Source organism: Zootermopsis nevadensis, unplaced genomic scaffold (genome assembly GCF_977971745.1).
Source record: "Zootermopsis nevadensis isolate Lab colony 2312 unplaced genomic scaffold, Znev_1.0 Znev_ptg000003l, whole genome shotgun sequence".
NCBI classification, from domain to species: Eukaryota; Metazoa; Arthropoda; class Insecta; order Blattodea; family Termopsidae; genus Zootermopsis; species Zootermopsis nevadensis.
The window spans coordinates 16486163-16504806 of record NW_028259135.1 but is presented as its reverse complement, the minus strand read 5'-3'; the positions used below and the strand labels follow the sequence as shown (position 1 = coordinate 16504806).

General features: G+C 39.8%; 3 protein-coding genes across 4 annotated transcripts in view; 2 read left to right on the top strand and 1 right to left on the bottom strand.

Moving 5' to 3' along the window:
* Positions 1-15277, bottom strand: part of wge (BAH domain and coiled-coil containing protein winged eye) — a 281527-nt gene extending 266250 nt beyond the window's left edge. The window contains exons 1-2 of the mRNA XM_087359141.1: positions 15070-15277; positions 11948-12007 (exon numbers count right to left, since the gene is read on the bottom strand). The gene's annotated coding sequence lies outside the window, so the exon portion shown is untranslated. The remainder of the gene's footprint in view (positions 1-11947; positions 12008-15069) is intronic.
* On the top strand, positions 263-6675 carry LOC110827920 (globin). The gene is made up of 4 exons (XM_022060086.2): positions 263-1037; positions 2950-3129; positions 3542-3767; positions 4488-6675. Exons 2-4 carry the CDS (start codon positions 2960-2962, stop codon positions 4638-4640), a joined length of 549 nt encoding a protein of 182 aa, XP_021915778.1. The 5' UTR covers positions 263-1037; positions 2950-2959; the 3' UTR covers positions 4641-6675.
* On the top strand, positions 8965-17377 carry LOC110827919 (globin). 2 transcript variants are annotated; one of them, XM_022060085.2, is made up of 4 exons: positions 8965-9289; positions 15549-15732; positions 16318-16543; positions 16867-17377. In XM_022060085.2, exons 2-4 carry the CDS (start codon positions 15569-15571, stop codon positions 17014-17016), a joined length of 540 nt encoding a protein of 179 aa, XP_021915777.1. In that variant the 5' UTR covers positions 8965-9289; positions 15549-15568; the 3' UTR covers positions 17017-17377. The 2 variants fall into 2 exon arrangements, with proteins under 2 accessions (XP_021915777.1, XP_021915776.1); XM_022060084.2 differs by lacking the exon at positions 8965-9289 and adding an exon at positions 15364-15471.
* Positions 17378-18644: the final 1267 nt, after the last annotated feature.

The window sequence follows — 18644 nt, the reverse complement described above, 5'->3', positions numbered from 1 at the left end:
GTATTATGACAATAAAATTCCAACATTGAGAGATATGAGATGAAGGAAATAGGGAAGAGGGACTCAAATACATGACAAAAATGTCATAAGGCAGAGAATGTTAAAAAGACAATGATCGGTGCCTGATTCCCATTTTCAGAGACAAAGGAATGAACACCTGCTTCGTGTTTTGAAGGTCGCAGGTTCAAATTTTGGCACTGAGACCGGCTATCCCGACTGTGGATCTTTGTGGCTTGCCTCAGTCTCTCCAGACAAATGCCAGGATAGTATCTTCAAATGACGAAAACGCTCAGTTGGGATGGACGGTTTCCAGAGAAGGATTTGAACCTGGACCTCCCGAATATGAAGCAGGAGTGTTAACCACTTGTCAGTGTTGTTCATTCTGTCCTTGGTGAAGACAAATTCCAGCTAGGGATGAATTCATTCTGAGAATCCCAGGGGTGTACTACATTTTCCTTGGCTTTTGCCAGAGTCTGTCAGTGTTGCAGTTTGTGTCAAGACATGTTGAAAGGAATGTGATTATGTTCCATATGTTTTATTTCAAATGAAAATGTCAGCTGTGTGTTTAGCCCATAGGAGCCATCTGCAAGATAATTTCACACAATGTTATCAAGTTCCTGAGAAAAGTAAAGAACGATGGGTGAACGTGCGTTCGGGTGCCAAGAACGCTTGGGAATAGCAATGAAGCAAGGCACTGGAGGAAAACTGACGAGCAGGAGGGAAGAGAAAGAGAGAGAGAGAGAGAGAGACAACTGGCGAATCTTAAATTGACGACCATTTAAGTAAGCTGCGTGATTGACGTCGTTCAGTGCGTCCAGTGGAGTGTCCGGTTACTGCGCTGCATAAACGAATCTACCTGATTAAAATCTCGCCTGACTTAATATGTAATAACAATGGTGCAACACGTGTCACATAAGGAATAGTTCAGACAGCATTGCTCAACAGCCTTGGGCAGCTTCACTCCTACCAGAGTCCTCCGAGTGCAGTGACGGATTCAGACTATCGTTCTTATTTTCCTATATCGACCTTGAAGACACGTAAGTAAAATCGATATATTGAGCATATAAAGAACTTGTCACACGGAGTTTACATTTGTTTACTCTATAATTTTTATTCAATAATTAGTAATTTATATGAATCCTTTCCGTGGTACGGACTAGATGTTTTGCTCAGGAACATCAGCTACTTCTGCTTTAAACATTTTTGTCATTGCTAATATGCGCGAATATTAATTATGTTGCTATCCATTGATACTTTATGATAACTGTAATTTTCATCATTGAAAAATGTAAAATACAAGGCGAACATGAACAAATGGGTCATTTTTACTGTCTGTAACTCAGTACTTATCGTACTGCCCGGCTCATTTATAAATATACTGGCCTCTAGGTACACGAAAGTGTAACGTATGTTTACATATACTCCTTATATGTCGGTATATACAATAAAATGGATTTAAGTGCATTCATGTTAGATTTTGAAGTCCATTAAACTATTTTTTTCTCACTTAATCAGCCCTCATTAAATTAAACTTAACTTTATATGCCATTGGCCTCATTACTTATTATTTCCATCTTATGAATGTGACACATTACACAAAATATGGCAAGAGGACAGCCATCTTCAGACTCGCCGCTGTAAAAACCCCAAATCCCACAGAGAAATAAAGTCAATAACATTCCACAAATTATATCAGTTGAAGTGACAAGTAACATGACGCAATCTGAGTCGTGTTTCTCGTGGTTTCATGTCGCAACGTCCCACAACTGTACTACGTAATGTTACGTAACCGGGGATGCGTTCACTTCACGTTAAGAGACGATACGTACAGACGAACAAGAGCAGAGGACGGCCATGTGTGGTGGTCATCTGGATAGAAAATGAGCAGAAGCCATCGTGGCCTGTTTCTAGGTATTATTCCTGCTCTGACTTGGAGTAACTGCAAGACACATTCTGTCAAGACGTGCGCCGATACAGATTCGAAACGGGGTTCCTCAGTATTACAAGACAGACGCTTCACCGCGTCAGCTGATTTCTTCATTACTTTGCGATGTTTCATAAAACTATATTCCAGTGATATTTGAAGTTTTCAAGCAGGTGAAGACGATGTTGGGCTTCTGGTTAGAAATGCCTTCTGGCCCTCCAGGTAGATAGAAATATTTCGGCGGAATTTACCGCCTTCAACTCTAAGGCTTTAAGTCTTTGATCACTCTTCTTCAGTCACTCCTCGGACACTTCGTCTGGTAAGGTCAGACCACAGCGGACCAATCATTAAGTTTTGAGCCTCATCCAGACATCGAGTTTCTTCATCGGCGGAAACATAGAAAAATTTAAATGAGAAACTTAGCAAACAGAGCACAAGATCTTTGATATTTTCCCTACCTAATCACTAGAACGGATCGTAGAAATATAAATATGTATGTGTATAATATATATTTGTTACACAAATTGACCCCGTTTGATAGAAAAGTTTTGCTCACAATATGCACGCGGCATTCAAGTAACTGTTTTATTGAGACTTGATTGAGTGACTCGTTTAAAAAGGATGCTGCTTCTTAGGTAAAATATCGGTGCTCGGAAGGTTCACAACACAATCGGAGCGACTGCAGGTACGCACTTAATACAGAAACATGCAGAAGGATCACACAGATGTCGGGGTTCACTAGGTGGCCGAGGGCGGTAGGAGGAGAAATGAGGCGCCAAAAGACAATTTTGAGGCCACTACAAGTGTTCTAGATGCCTGATGCATATGGACAAGGAAGAAGCTGTATTTTAGCTTCAGAGGGTGATGATAAACTCTTACCAGACTACACGACGCTACAACCCAGAAGACTGCCATTTTTATACTCACCGCCTTGAGGACCTTAAATGCCAGACTCGGTTTGTGTCTAAAATTATTTTGCCTCGGAAGCATTTCAGATCGTTCAGTTTTTGATTTTCTTTCTGCAGGGCGAAGGGAATGGGCAGTGTGCTGACTTACTTCTGGGGGAGAGAACCGAACGATGATCCTGAACTGGACATTCCTCACCCAACGACGGGACTCACCCCAAGGGAGCGGCAGGCCGTGGTCGATACGTGGGCCATCATGAAGCAGGATGCCAAGCGAGCCGGCGTGGAACTCTTTATACAGTCAGTTCAACATCAGTGCATGGCTAGCACACCTGCTTTGCACTCGGGAGATCGCCTATCCTGAGGCATATCCGAAAGCTGAATTTTTATATAATCGTTTTCTTCAGTCCCCCCCCAGACGAATTTTGGAAAAGTACCTTAAATTAGTCCAAGCCTTCTTCCTTCCACACAATTTCTAATTCAGTATTCATTAATGATCCTGTCATCGACAGAAAAAATCTTAACTATTTGCGACGAAGTTGCCACGCAGTAATTCATGTTTTCTGTAACACGGTGCAACTACCCTGAAGACAGCAGTCTTCAGCTGGTCAAAAGTTTGGGTTCAAAACATGATCCTTCAATGTCTTGAATTGTGACGTCAGGTTTTTTGCATGTTAATACGAATGTTGTTGTTGTTGTTGTTATGATACAGGCTCTTCGAAGCTCACCCCGAGTATCAGAAACTGTTCCGGGTTTTCGAGAGTCTATCCCTGCAAGAACTCGAGAAGAGCGCGAAATTGTCTGCTCACGCTACGAACGTCATGTATTCGCTGACGAGCGTGATCGACAACCTTGAGGACCCGGAGTGCCTGACGGAGCTCCTCATCAAGTTGGGACAGAACCACGATCGTCACGGTGTCAGCGAGAAAGAATTTAATGTGAGTTGACAGACAGTTGACTCCATCCTGACACACAATTAGCGGTTTTTCGTTTTGGCCTGTTTTCATTGTTTTGATCTCTCTGCAAAGAATTGCGTAAAATGAACTCAGAATGAGGCGGTGAAACAGGTGCTCTCTGCCGCCATGTCGTGTCTCCGAAATTGCTGAACGGGTCTCGATGGGTTGGACGAATCCCACCAGTTCCATGAAGTAGTCAGTCATTTTGTTGGTTTCTTTGAATTGTTGTTGTGTGTAGTCAGTGACGTTCCTGCCTAAAACGAGCTCTATTTAGAAAAGGCCGTTCCATGTTTGCGTGTTTGTACGAGAGAAATTCGAGAGAAAACAGCGGGCGAAAAGGTGAAAAGAGAAATTGGGTAGGAGGGGGACTGAGTGACACGTTCCTTCGAGGGGAGAAAGAACATCACTTTGCAGAACAGGCTTTACCCGCTCGTCCTGATAACATCAGTATAAAAGTGAGGTTATAAAATTTGCAAATAAAGATTTATTGCACGAAATCCTGTATTTGCATGTAAGAAAACATTAGATTGGGCTGAAATCTGTTAAACATGTGTGGCCGTTTAGAAACAACTGTCCAGTCTCTATACAAATTTGATGTGACTATTTTAAGAACAGCTGCGTAAATACTGAAGGTTAATTGTCATCATTTAAGTAATGAGACAAATTAATTCCGTTCTTTATATCGTATATTTAATTCTACAGGACCTGAAAGTGGTGCTGATGAAGCTATTGAAACAGAAACTTGGAAAGAAGCTGACGTCTCAAGCAGAAGCCGCGTGGAGCAAAACGATAGATGTTGCGTACCAGGTCATATTCGAAGGACTGAAGACGAGTGACGTAGCTAGCGTGAAGTAGTATGAAAGTGTCGTGTGACAAATTTAAAAGGTGGCAGTTCTTATTCTAAAGGCATTTGCCAATGACTCATTTATAACGCCGTTGTTGGACATTGGTTAATTATCCAAGGTGTATTTGAGTGTTTTGGGAGTTGACTCTTCTGTCATCTTCAGGTGACTTGTCAATACACTGACCTTTTTTATTTTCGATACAAGTATTAGCGGTCAGGATCGAACCCGGGTCACTTTGAAAAGAAAACAACCCCGACAATTTAATTATCAGTGATTCGAGTTCGAACCTGATAGATGCCACAGATAATAAGATATTTTTTTAAAAAAAACACGTTTTCCTTTCTAGTTCATGATCCGTGCGTCGTATTTATCATCGTTTTCGCCTGTACGGACCATATCGGCAGACTCTCCACGCTTACCCGAGGGCGACCGCTAACACAAAACATTGATTTGCAGTGCAGTAAATTCTTAATGAAATGACATACAAACCACACGGCAAGCATAATAAAAAAAACTCACAATTTGTAATTAAACAAGCCAACGGGTTCACATAAACAAGGCTAAAATAAAAATATATCGCTTTTAAATACGAACATAGGAATGACACAGCTTCCAAAGCACCAGTCCGCCGAGATTCGCGGTTGAGTGGTTAGCATCTGCTCCTTAACCGCGGGAACAAATGCACGTTTTCACCTGCCATAAAATATTTCATTGTTTTATGACAGTCAGTAACTTAAGGAAATTACTAACACAAATGACTGCCTATTATGCAAATGAATGAATATCATTTACTTCTGCATTAGACTCGCAAGAGGTTCTTACATACACCTACCGAGAATCGAACTCCGGCCGTTCAGCACGTAGACCGCCACCTCACTAAGTTGAGCTGTTGATGAGGCAAACTTCTGTTTGAACATTAAAAGTAATTTCGTATAACCTTTAATGTAAACAAATTCCATGAAGTGGAGTCCCTGTCGAAGGAGTCAATAGTTCGCCCAGCAAACAAAGAAATTACAAAAAGAAGTCACCGGTTCTTTACCGAGTTCACAAAAGCGACCACTGTGTCTCCCTAAGAACGAGTGTGTCGTTCTTTAATCTGTGATTCCAGCGTCAATAATCAAGCTCTCATAACACGCAAGGGACACTCATAATTGTGCGAATTTCGATTATTAACGATCATATCGACAATCCCGCTCTGAAATTCGAACTACCTGACCCGAGCACAGTCAGGGCTTCTCAACAGATGTCGGAGAGGTCATGTATGACTTGCACATGGCAGCCAGCGCATTGCAGATACATCACTGCCGTGTGTATGTTCATGGTAATAATTCGCTACGCGAGTAAAGCATGAGGACGAGAGCAGGACAGAAACGCAATAAATTTTAACATTTTATGTCGTAATTAGATGAGGTTTCTGGCTGTCTTCTTCAGCCCCTTAGGCAAATCCTGGAATAGAAACTTACGGCGAGCGGGCGGGTAGGAGGGAGGGCAGTCTGCAGTAGCCCGAATTATGTAACATAAAAACAAGGACATTTAACCATAGCCCAGTAACATACGTTATATTGAATGGTATTACTACATACATATGAAAAAAAATACTGAAAATCTTATAAAAATGTATTTAAAGCAAAATTTAGGAAGAATCTCCGGTATGCGTAAATAAAATGTAGGCCTGCGAATGTCAATCCCCGACAGAGACAGAGGACTTTCCTCTAGCCTCTGCGTCCAAACCGATTCTGGGGCCCACCCAGCCTCCTATCCAATGGGTACCGGGGTCCTTTCCCGGGGGTAAAGCCGGCCGGGGCGTGATGCTGACCACTCGCCCCCTTCTAGTGCCAACATTGGCATGTGACGAGATAAATTCACTTGACTTTAACGTACATGAAGGAAGGCAGTCAAAATTATGAAGGGTCCGAATTAGTGACTTTTATTGTATTTTACATTCCTGTAATTTAGAAATAGTAGCAATACATCTTCAGATTCATGCCCATAATTGTATTGTATATTTCTTAAAAAATAAACAAATAAACATGATTTTTGAGGAATTTCCGAAACATGGTTTTCTTTTCCTGAATTTTCCGAACTTACGTCACCGCACCCTGGGACCGACGAATTGTAGAGTTTTAGGACCGCGACGAACACGTTTAAAACTTCCTTTACTCCGAAATGGGAAACTCAAGGACAACTGAACCAGTGAGTGAAATATCGATAATTCGTTACAAGAACAATCGAACAGTCAACTGGGCAATTGCTCTGGAAACTGAGAGATCGACTAATCGGACAAAAGAGACTGGGGGAATGAAAAGCCACTGACAAACTGACGGTGAGTGACAAGGTTGGTTGATAATGCGCCTCAGAACAAAAGAATGGGGACGTTGCAAACCTAACCAACTCCAGCAACAAAAACATATTCATAGCTTACATTCGCGTAAGGCCACAAGAATATGAAGACTGAAGAATTTTGGAGACCTCCCAAACGTAAAACTCTGTAAGTCCCAAAAATTCAAACTGCCGTCACTTAAGATTTAAAAGTGATTACGGCACGATGTCAGAGCCCAATATTCGTTGTCCAGCTTAATACATTTAATTGCAATGGAACACAGTCCTTCTTGAGAAACTCACAATATCTCAGCTGGTCAAGACATTCCTCGCCCTTTATGGAACAAAAAGGTTTATTATCATGCCACTGGATCCCATCCTGAGTGAGAAGAATCCAGTCCATACCCTCCCGGTCCCAAAGTTCCATTTCATATTATATTTCATCTACTCCTCGGACCGATAGAAACTAAACCAAATTTCGCCAACAACTTTAGGGCACACCCTAAACGTGAAGTCCATCAAAATGTATTCAGCAGCTAGTAGGAGATAACAAAGAAGAGGCTTCTAATGTGGATTAATCTCGTGTATTTTGTTCAAGGAACGCCGAACGAATCAGGTCTCACTTCAGCCAAAGTATACGAACTTTGATTTAAACTTATTTTCTGTCTGAAGTTAGACCGAACAAAGGAACGAAGGCTTGAAGAACAATTCCTTACGCACAGAAAGGCTACTTGTCTAAGTGTGGGATTTTGCAACACAGCAGTGAAGTGAAACTTCTCGCAATCACACATGCACCAATGTCTCAGCCTGAATTCGATAACACCGTGGATCGATTCCCAGGGTCTATCAAGGACAATAACTGAGAAGACACGCAGTGTTAAAGTTCCTAGTACGATCAATAGAAAGTGTCATGTCCCTTTATATTAAAACAAAAGAGGAACGTTGTTTTCAAATAGCGCGAACGCACTTTACAGCATCGTTTTTGTGATTCTGCAAACACAACTGGCTTTGACGTTTATTTATTTTACATACAGACCAGTCGGTACGTGCAGTACGGGCCTAAGTGAACGAACAGATGGCTCAGCTAATAAAAAACGTGGACACTTGAAACCTATGAAAGAGAAAAATGTGATAGATCTCGCATAAAGCATTTAGAATTCTTCACCGCTAATTAAATTTTACGCTTTTGGAAAATGATACTGTACATTACCGCTGTGATACCACGTAATATCTGCTGAATAATACAAATCCTAATGAACCCTTTAACAGGTAACTAAATGTACCACTTGTTTTAACATTAAATAACTCTGAAATTTTTCCCACAAAATGTATTTACAAGTTTCATATGATTATCAGACTAAACAGCAATTATCAAATCTAAAACTTCTTGACGATGGTGAAGAGTCAATTGAATAAAAATTTTCTTGGATATTATCCATCGTCTAGTAAATATAAAACGTAAAAGACGACGTTTCGGAGATGGGACTCTATCTCCGTCTTCAGGTTCCTACACAGTTGGGCCCGGAGATAGGGATTAGCTCTATCTAGTGGGCCCAACTGTGTAGGAACCTGAAGACGGAGATAGAGTCCCATCTCCGAAACGTCGTTTTACGTTTTATATTTACTAGACAATGGATAATATCCAAGAAAATTTTTATTCAATAAACAGCGATTATTTCCCAAACATCATCAACCATTTTATCTCTATAATCCAGATGAGTTGAGTCTTATTTGAGTTCGGAAATTCATCTGTATACGTTGTTTAGATGAAAGTAATGCTTCAGATTTAAAAGCTGACCTTCGCCAGCAAAAAAAACATACATGCATTGAATATATTGGACTCTTTGAGAACACGTGATATTTGTTATTGATTCCTTATTGTCTCCTTGCTCCAAACAAAGACGCAGACCGGTTTGAGAATTGCTTAAATCGGAAACAACTCCCACTAAATATTAATGAAGTTGGAAGCAAATTCGTGAAACGCATCAGCGATCGTCACTGTGTTGAAATATGAGTGATACGAAGTCGCTTTACGAGCAGTGGGCAGCGTCACTAGGAAAGGAGCGAGTGTGACGCTCCTTCAGCTGTTTAGACGGCTCTGGACTCACGCAGAGGGTGGCTGCCAGCAAGTTTACATGACGTTGTATATTGCAATAGCGCGCACAGACGTATCAAAGAAAATTTCGTGGTTACGTAGAATGTTACGCGGATAAGAAACACAATTGTTTGGTTACAATTCAGAAGCAAGCAGAATTCTTTTTTTTAAATTTGTGTCCTTTTGGGAGAGAGACGTTTTAACCGTGTGGCTGTGATCTGGAAGTCGCTTAATTTTTAACGGAGGTAAGTTGTTTCTAGTATTAATGATTGTTAAATAAAATAAGTAAGAGTCAAATGAATGCAGTGACGTAGCACAGTGCAATGGTGTTTTATTTTCGCTGTATCAGAAGCCTCGAGTGTTAAAATAAGTTATGTGATGGCTCACAACCTCAAATCCTACAAATGTCAGTGAACAAGGAACATTTTAAAAACAGTGTAGTAATTTATTTTAAGACACAAGAAGTATTTGGATGACCGATTGAAAATGGTTAAAATGCCATTCTTTCAAACATGTAACTAATTAGGATCGGGGTCGACACCAGTCGCGGTTTTGTTATGAACACGATTTTGAATCGCCAGGTTCCGTAAATTGCGGGAAATTTATTAACTAGCTGAGAGACTGTCAGCCTCTCAAGAAGGAATGTAAAGTCATCGTCTGTCGGACTTTGCAATGCCAACAGTCGGTCATCTGTTCAAGAAACTAACCACCTTTTAAGAATCCGAAGGCTTATTATTGTGTTAACATCAGGCCGCCACTGGTCCCAATCCAAAGCCAGATTAATCCAATCCACACCCGCATCTTCAAAATTCGTTTTACAAATATATTTACATCTGCATCTAAGTTTACCGAGTGGCTTCTTCCCTTCTGTACATGGACCAGAGTTAAGTTATCTCAGCCCTAATTACTTATATTTGGGGATTAGACAGAGGACCAGAGAAACAAAACTTGTACCTACATCAGAGCTGCAATTGAAACCGAACTCTGTTATGTCAAGCCTGAAAGTTACAACTTCTATTAGGCTAGTAATACAGTCGGATCATTATCACGCTTTGGCCATCTGAACGCGGTGGAGTGTAGGACCAGGTAGATCAAAGTGACATAATCCGGCTTACGCAAGTATTCTTAAAGTTTCAAGCTGAGATACATCCGCGTGTATTAAGTTTGCACAAGCGATGCTGATTCTCGCAATCGTGACGAGGCGCATAACGCAGTGTTGCGGTTAAGACGGGGCAAGGAGATTCTGCTGAGGTGGATTGGATTCATCTTTCTCGGGACAGGATTCTGTGGTTGGTAGTTGACTTAACTTAAGATGAGCTGTCTTTCCTTCGTCCTTTAAACGCTGGGGTCTCCTTCTGTTAAATGTAATTCTATTATGACACAATTTATTATTAATAAAAAGTACAGCAATTAGTTTAATCGTTTGCAGATTACAGACCATATTTGCTTCATCACAAAAATATAAAACACCAAATAAATCTGGATCAAGGCTTCAAAGTGAGATAACTCGGTTGTGGCACAGAAACTGTTGATTTATTTACTGAAGTTCGCGATGTATGGTCAACAGTTCTGCTACGTATTTGGGAAGTTCTACGTTATTTAATGACACTGTATCGACTGCAGATAATATATGGCGCCGAATGAGATAGGAAGATAACAGTTAATGATTGGTTAAGGATTTGAAAAGAGGTGGTAAGGCCTATTTGAAAGACTAAAACTCGTCTGGAGAAATTGAGGGAAACCACAGAACCTCAGTCAGGATGACTAATATGCGGTCCAGACTGGAACCGGATACCTTCAGAATTCAAGTGTAGAATTATCGCTTAGCAACTTGATCGGATAGAATATAGAATACATAAATATGCGACTGTTGAATAGCAGCATTTATTTGTTCAAATAGGCCATGTAACTTCGAAATGTAAGACGATTATCAGTGGTGAATCTCGGTCCAGAATTCACGTCATGCAGAAATGAAATTTCACCTCATCAAAAATTGAATCACAACAGACCTCGACGCTATACGATCTGAGATACTGAAAGCGTCGTTAAATAAACTATAAACCACTACATACCACGATTTGATACAATTGTGTGCTTTATACACCATATGTATTTTACACTAACCTCAAAGGCTTGAATGACGTATTTCATACAAGGAAAAGGCTTGTTTCACAAATTTTGTAGCTGATTACACAATGTCCGGTCGAAACCTCTAATAACAATTAAAACCATTTCCTTAAAGAAGAAAAGTTAATTGTTTTAACACGTTTTACAATATTTAATATAAGTACTGTAATAATAACACGGGCGCAACAAATATATTTAACATTTCTAAATAATTGCAACTACAACATAAGAGAAGGAAACGAAATAAAAGAATTATTATTTACCTGTATTTCTTGGAAGTGACACGTAACATTTTCATAACACGTATTTCCCATGACCCATCCAGGCTATTACCACACTCACTGATATGGCACGGCAGTAAAAGCAATGTGACATCACTTTACATCTAAGCTGCTGCTTTCCACAGTGACGTCACAGTTAACTGTCCCCACGAGAGTCCATATTTTACTCAGAAAGTTCGTAGATTGTAACTTGTTCCGATAATTTCTGAAGGTTTCGAATGTATTTGTAAACACAAATAACAAAACTAGTATTTGTACCAACAAGAACCACGATTAACATATTCTTGAACGTGATCGCGTCTAGCACACACGTGACTAGGCCAACGGGCAGCGAACAGCGTTGGGCATTCATACGGGGGCTGTCAAATCACGGAGGGACTATTCCCCAAGCAGAACATTGGGTGGGGAGTGTATTTTGTTTGATTTCTTGTTTCACCGTGTGTCATGAAACACACGACATGTTAGGAATATAATATATAAGATCGATCTCTTTACCTTAATATCGATATTATCTTCCCGTGATGCACCTGGTTCCAAAAGCGAAGAACACGACACCTGTAAAAAAAATGTACTTTAGCTTCGTAGCAATCGGAACACTCAGACAGACATATTCCTGTCCTAAAGAGGACGTTCAAGTAAAAAATGTGATTATTTTTGCAAATATTAAATATGATTTGTTTTAAAACAAAGATCAAAATATGAAGCCTCCCCACAAAATAAGTAGCTGTCGAAGAGGGTAGTATTTGGCTGAAGATGCACGTAGTTTAACACATTCCACGTTATGAACGAGATAAATCGCCTTGCGACCTTAATCGGTTTTGGCGTGTGACATTAGCAGTCACAGGAAACATTAATCAGACCTGTAAGTTGCCCATGAAATATATTAATAAAGAAACGTTTTAAACAAAATAGACTGAAGTATTCGCCCTGCCATCTGTATTCATTCGAGGAACCTCTGCAGTACTGCATCTCTTTTTATCTTTCCGTCTGCTATCTAAAAGAATTTTGAATTAAATGAGCTCTCACATTAAAAGAACACAAACTGAGGGTGTTTGAGAACATTTGGATCTAAGTGGGATGACGTTACAGGAGGCTGGTTGAAACCGCAAAATTAGGACTCCCTCTTTAAAGTAAAGTAAAGTTTGTCCCACTATACGCCATGTAGGCGTTTGGGGTGAGAGGAGGTATAGCTCCTCTCTTCCTTGACCTCGGCACTAGATGGGGGTGAGTGGTCAGCATCACGCCCCGGCCGGCTTTACCCCCGGGAAAGGACCCCGGTACCCATTGTAGAGGAGGCTGGGTGGGCCCCAGAGCCGGTCTGGACGCAGAGGCTAGAGGAAAAATCCTCTGTCCCCGTCGGGGATCGAGCCCCGGTCGTCCAGCCCGTAGCTAGTCACTATACTGACTGAGCTATCACTCTTTACTCTTCGCAATATACTGCTAAGCGAGCATCCATGATGGCCGACTTGTGGCCTGCATATTTATTTTATTTGCAGTTAATCTTTTAAAAGGAACCTCATATGTTCTGGTTTTAGTATTATTTTAACATTGTCGCCATTTTTCTGTGACTAAACACCAATGTCAGCCTGGAAATATTGGTGGTACCGATTCGTTATTTCACAACATTCACTAGAGGTTACTCGAGGGGAATGCAGTTCGAGTTTGCGCTGCGGGGGATTCAACTTCAGTTGACTCAAGTGCACGTTGCTGAACTGGTTTTCAAACAAGCAGCGGAAATGCTGTAAAGAAGATGCTATTACAAAGGAACTGTCAACGCCGCGGCGAAGAAATGGGGGTATCTGCATACTTCTTCATTTCTTTTGGTGGAGACAATTTAACACGAGAATTGCACACAGAACTTTAATACCTCCAAAAAAGATACCATTTTAATATTATATCAAAGCAACGAAGCCTGATCGGGCTACCAGCTATATAAGTATAGAATTACAATTCAACTACTTATGGCTCCATCATCAGGGTAAAACTTCCGGAGCCCTGTCTTTGCTGTTTTGAACCGATCAAGGGCGAAATAAGCGGTCATCCGTTCCATCACAGACCACGCTCGACGTTGCGTTAACACCACTTTATCCCTGATTATAGAGACGGAGACAATCTTCGATATGTAAAACTTTTATCCGTATAGACGCGTGTAACCCTCAGATTTATACAACTGACAAGGTCTGAAGTTGTGAAGTTAATTCAACTGAATTCAGTGGGGCCCAGTCACGACGGAGTGAACCTGAATTTATCAGAATTCAAGTTGCATTCCGACCGTGCCCCGTTATTTGTAGGGCTCGCAATGAACGCATTCGTAATTGGTGGCTTCCTGGAGAAGGCCTACTTTCTGCGACGCGAAGGATGGTGTGTCTGTGGACGTCTGGATGTTGGTCTTCGAATTTAATTTGTATTAATGAAGACATGAGAGACCACGTGACGCAGTTTATTATTGCCCTTGCTTTTGACCTTGGGGTATCTGAAGCCTTGCAAATCCTCGTACACGCTTACTGAATGAATGCCTTATGATTTGAAGTACGCCAAAACAGCTGAATCATTTATATTCTCTCCACCAAACATTTGGGCGATCAAACCAAGGAGGATGACGTGGCCAGGACATGAGAAATCATTCAAAATTTTAGTCCCAAGAACTGACAGGAGAATAAAAACGGATCTTAAAGAAATGGGGTGTGTTGGGTATGGACTGAATCCATCTGCCATTAGGATGGGGACCAGTGGTTGGAAGTCATAAACACGGAAATAAACCTCTGTGTCCCACAAAAGGTGGGGAATTTCTTGACTAGATGAGCGATTACCTTCTCAAGAAGAACTCGTATGCAAGCCTATATCTTAATTACGTACATTTATGGTCTGTATTCTGAGACATCTCCACATTCTTTCGTTTGATGGGTCTATTTTTGTGAGTTTAAGTAATGTTGAATTTAATACAAAGCAAAGTTTACATTACACCAATACGGGCAAGAATCAAAATAGCTCAAAGTTTTCGGAGTAGAATAAGAAAAAACCCAAATGTTTTCGAAATACGTTAATCAATTCTGGAGACGAAACGCGTGGACGGACAGAGTAACACACTCCAAGAACTGTGGCATTTAGTAGGCCTGTCTGTGCTGCAACGAGGCATTACAATCAGCATAAATATCATGACAAACAAACATAGTCGCTATATGTCCTTTGGCTGCATTGGCCTTCATTAACTCGTCCAGTGGCCTACTTCAACAACGTATCTACAGACATCATCATAAACAGTTTCACTGCTCATAGTAAATATTTCACTCATAGAAAATGCTGGTTAAATTACAGGTAAAATAGGGCAGTGAGCATAGTCATGGGCTGAGAGAGACGAAAGGAAGCAGCACAAATTTTAACTTTAAAATTCTTTGCTGGATATGCAAATACGAAAAATAAATGTTCAGTTACGTGAGGAACTTCCTCGAGATATTACTATACATACAGACCGACGATAAGACCATGTACAGTCGGAGATAAGAGTTTACTCCACCTTGAAGCTGTCGTTACTTGCTATATGTCATTCTAAATATATTGCCCTAACAGAAACGAAGAAGAAATCAGCTTAAAATATAGTACAAAGGGCATGATATTACCAGTGCGACGGTCACCATGTCCTCCTCCTGAATCGGCACTGACAATTCCATGTCTTGTACTCGTCACAATAAATCACTGCACTGCAAATAATTATATTTTTATGTAAATTACTTGTCCTCTTTGACGAAAAAGTTGTTCTGTTGTTCGTACTGAAAGACGTGAAGAATGAAACAAAACATTAACTGATAGAAAACAAACAGAGAACTGGGAATAGGCCTATATTTTTCGATCACGTGTTAAAATGGCTCTGCGCATGCGTTCTGTATGGAGTCGCTTCTTTACTCCTACAGATAGCGCACAGGATGGGTGAAGACGAATGAGGGCAGTATGGCCCTTCCACCTGTTGGGTGGATTTAAATATTATTCACCCACTAAGAGCTTGTGTGAAACCTTATTAAAAAGTAAACCCAAAACAGACCTACTGTATACCAGAACCAGTCAATATGTCAATGTTGTAAATTAATTTTATTAATTTCAGGCAGCCTTCCAACACCTGATATGGGTAGTCTACTGAGTTCTTTGGTAGGAGGCAACTCAAACCCTGCTTTAGACATCCCAGATCCAGATACTGGGTTAACACAACGCGAGAAGATGGCCGTTAGACGTAACTGGGATATTGTCAAAGCAAATATCAAACAGAATGGCATTGAACTTCTTATAATGTACGTATTCAATCCCAGCTGATAGATCAAAACAAACTAAAAGAATACGTAAACAAATAAAGAAGTGAACAACGAAACTGATTGAATGGTAGTAAATTCAAAGATCTGATTACTCTAACACTTAAGACGACCTAACCTAATTTAGTTACAACCTCCCATCCTCATAACCCATTTATGATCTATTTGTACATTTGTTACATTTCGACATATGTTATCATTTTCGCCACTTAGTACCGTGGATTCCCAACAAAGAAAGATGAAGAAAAAGCTGCCCCTTTGCCTAAATACCACACCAGGAACACTTCTGGGGGGTATGGAGGCAAAGCTACATGTGTTCCTAATTTCAACACTAAATGGAGATGAGTGGTCACTTTCTCACTCCAACTGCTTTACCCCTGGGGTAAAAAGCCCATTGAACCCACAGCACAGGAGGCTGGGTGGACCCAGTCTGAAAATTTAGGTAACGAAAAAGTCCAGTATCTTGCTGGGAAATGAACCCTGATTGTTTACTTCACAGCCAGTCATTATACTGACTGAATCATCTCCTCTAACATCTTATTGATATCGAATGCTTGTTTTGTGCAGGTTCTTTGAAGCAAATCCAAGTCACCAAAGATATTTCAAGTCATTCAGAGATGTCCCTCTGAAGGATCTGCCCAGTAACAACAGGTTCCAAGCTCACTGTACAAGCGTAATGTACGCCCTGACAAGCATTGTGGACAATTTGGATGACACAGGGTGTCTTGTTGAAATGCTGACGAAGCTGGGACAGAATCACCGTAAGCATGGCATCTCAAGACAGGAATTCAATGTGAGTAGCATCTAGCGTCTGCAGGATTTGTCAGAAGATAAGTCTCGTCTCAGCACGACAAACTTACGCTCCCTTTTCCTTACGTGGTACTTTGCAATTAACAGCTTCCAAGGAGATTTTTTATTCAAATAGACTTATAATGTTACAGTTTATAGATGAACAGCTACAAACAGTGAGGTTTAACTGCTGAAAGCTGACAAGATATTTCTTTCACTGATATTCTGATCAGAAGCATCAATCTTAAGATTACCATTTCCCAATTATTATATTTATATGGTAGCTTCATCCATTAAATTTTCAGCTGAATTTGGTTTTGTTTTCAGGATCTTAAAATAACTCTATTAAAACTACTGAAAAAGAAACTTGGATCTAAGTTTACATGCGAAGATGAGGCAGCCTGGAAGAAGATGTTAGATGTTGCATTCTCAGTCATCTTCACAGGAATGGACGAAGATCAAGGAAGTGAATCTTAAATCCTACTCGACTGAAAGATGAACAAAGAATTCCGAGGCTAGTCTGTTAATGGATGAGATGACAGCTGGGTTTCAGCACAGATATTTAATAGTCTCAAAAATTATGAAGTGGATACTAAATAATTTTGTGACGAGTCTACATTCTTGAAGAAAATGTCTATTGCATTTCTTGACTCGGACTCTTAAAATAAATGTGGTCCGTATCATAAACGTCAAATTAACACTGCTTTAACTGAGACAGTAATAATTGAGTTTTAAAGATGACAATACATCTGAGCGTATCTGCATTTTAAGATAATTTTAAGACATAAAATTATTGTTTAATTTCATAAATAAAGACTAACTAAATTTGAGAATCCAATCATGTGGACAAGCCAGCAAATCTGCCACGACTGACCAGAGGCGTTGTTTCTGAGGTATTATCGACTCCTTTTCCTTCGAAGAGTACACGTCTGAATTCTTCACTGTACCTGTCGCTCGTTACTTCTCCCAGAGGCTCCCAACTTTCTGACTGCAATATCAGAATCTACTATGAAGCAATATAAAGGAAGATAATTACGGCCTCATATTCTTAACGTTTTAAACCACCAGAATTTTGTCTGCGAGGTATCTGAAGAATACTATATAGATATAAACATAACTACAATTCAAGAATTTAGAACCGATTTTTGAACAGCCCTAAACTGCTGTTTACTAAATGGTTTTTGTAAATTTGCTGCTCTGTTGTTTCTAATTCCACTGTGAGTCATCATCACCCTCGGACTTATTGTACTTTATTTAGTAAGACTCTGAATATTTCTGAGGCACTTTGTATAAATACAAAATGGAAATATTTGTTATAAAACTTACCTTTAGAATGTAGAATAGAATATTAAGACCAGCTTCAGCTTAATACTGGTAGTAATGCTTAGCAATACCACTCATCAAACAGCAAGTTTAAAAAAATCCTTAACATAATATGCCAAAAGTTAATATGTTATCACGTGTCTCGTGGTTGCAATAAAAGAAGCAAAGTTTCATTATTTTGCATAATAATAATAAGAAAAAAAACACGGAAACAGAGAGAGGTGTAACTGAATGAAGCCATAATTTGATATAAAAATAATCACATAAATTAAATAATTAATTAATCAGACAGAGGAGGATAAATTGTCATATTAAAATTTTAATGCTAATTTTATGAGAGAAAAATTCTACAACTGGCACACGCAACCCTACGCTATGCAATACCGAAGGACACAACTTACCTAAAAGTGCCTAGACTTAGTGTATGTAGAAGGCAGAGAAATTCAATTACTATTGTATGTAACTTCACCGAAGATCTAGTTCATTTTTAATTAACGATATATATTAAGGAGACCGCATGAGAGAGAGCTGATATGTCTTCCAATTTAATACTGAAAATGTATGATTTAGAAAAACATATCTTTTACTATTTTACTCCTCTGTAAATATTAGATCATATTCATCGAAGGATGTTTCAATAATTATTTTGATTTATTTTAAGATTAATGTTACTCGAAAGATCGATTCAGTTTACTTGTTTTACACGCAACACACATTACGATATTACAAGTAAGAATTCGTAACTGTATTTTTCTTCTACAGAATACATCTAGGATTTAAAA

What these genes read in the sequence shown, in the direction of transcription:
- LOC110827920 (XM_022060086.2), top strand. Translation starts at nt 2,960, where the DNA reads ATGGGCAGTGTGCTGACTTACTTCTGGGGGAGAGAACCGAACGATGAT. An exon ending in GGCGTGGAACTCTTTATACA is followed by an intron (nt 3,130 to 3,541) that starts GTCAGTTCAACA and finishes GTTATGATACAG; the next exon opens with GCTCTTCGAAGCTCACCCCG. An exon ending in TCAGCGAGAAAGAATTTAAT is followed by an intron (nt 3,768 to 4,487) that starts GTGAGTTGACAG and finishes TTAATTCTACAG; the next exon opens with GACCTGAAAGTGGTGCTGAT.
- LOC110827919 (XM_022060084.2), top strand. Translation starts at nt 15,387, where the DNA reads ATGAGGGCAGTATGGCCCTTCCACCTGTTGGGTGGATTTAAATATTAT. An exon ending in GTGTGAAACCTTATTAAAAA is followed by an intron (nt 15,472 to 15,548) that starts GTAAACCCAAAA and finishes TATTAATTTCAG; the next exon opens with GCAGCCTTCCAACACCTGAT. An exon ending in TCTCAAGACAGGAATTCAAT is followed by an intron (nt 16,544 to 16,866) that starts GTGAGTAGCATC and finishes TTTTGTTTTCAG; the next exon opens with GATCTTAAAATAACTCTATT.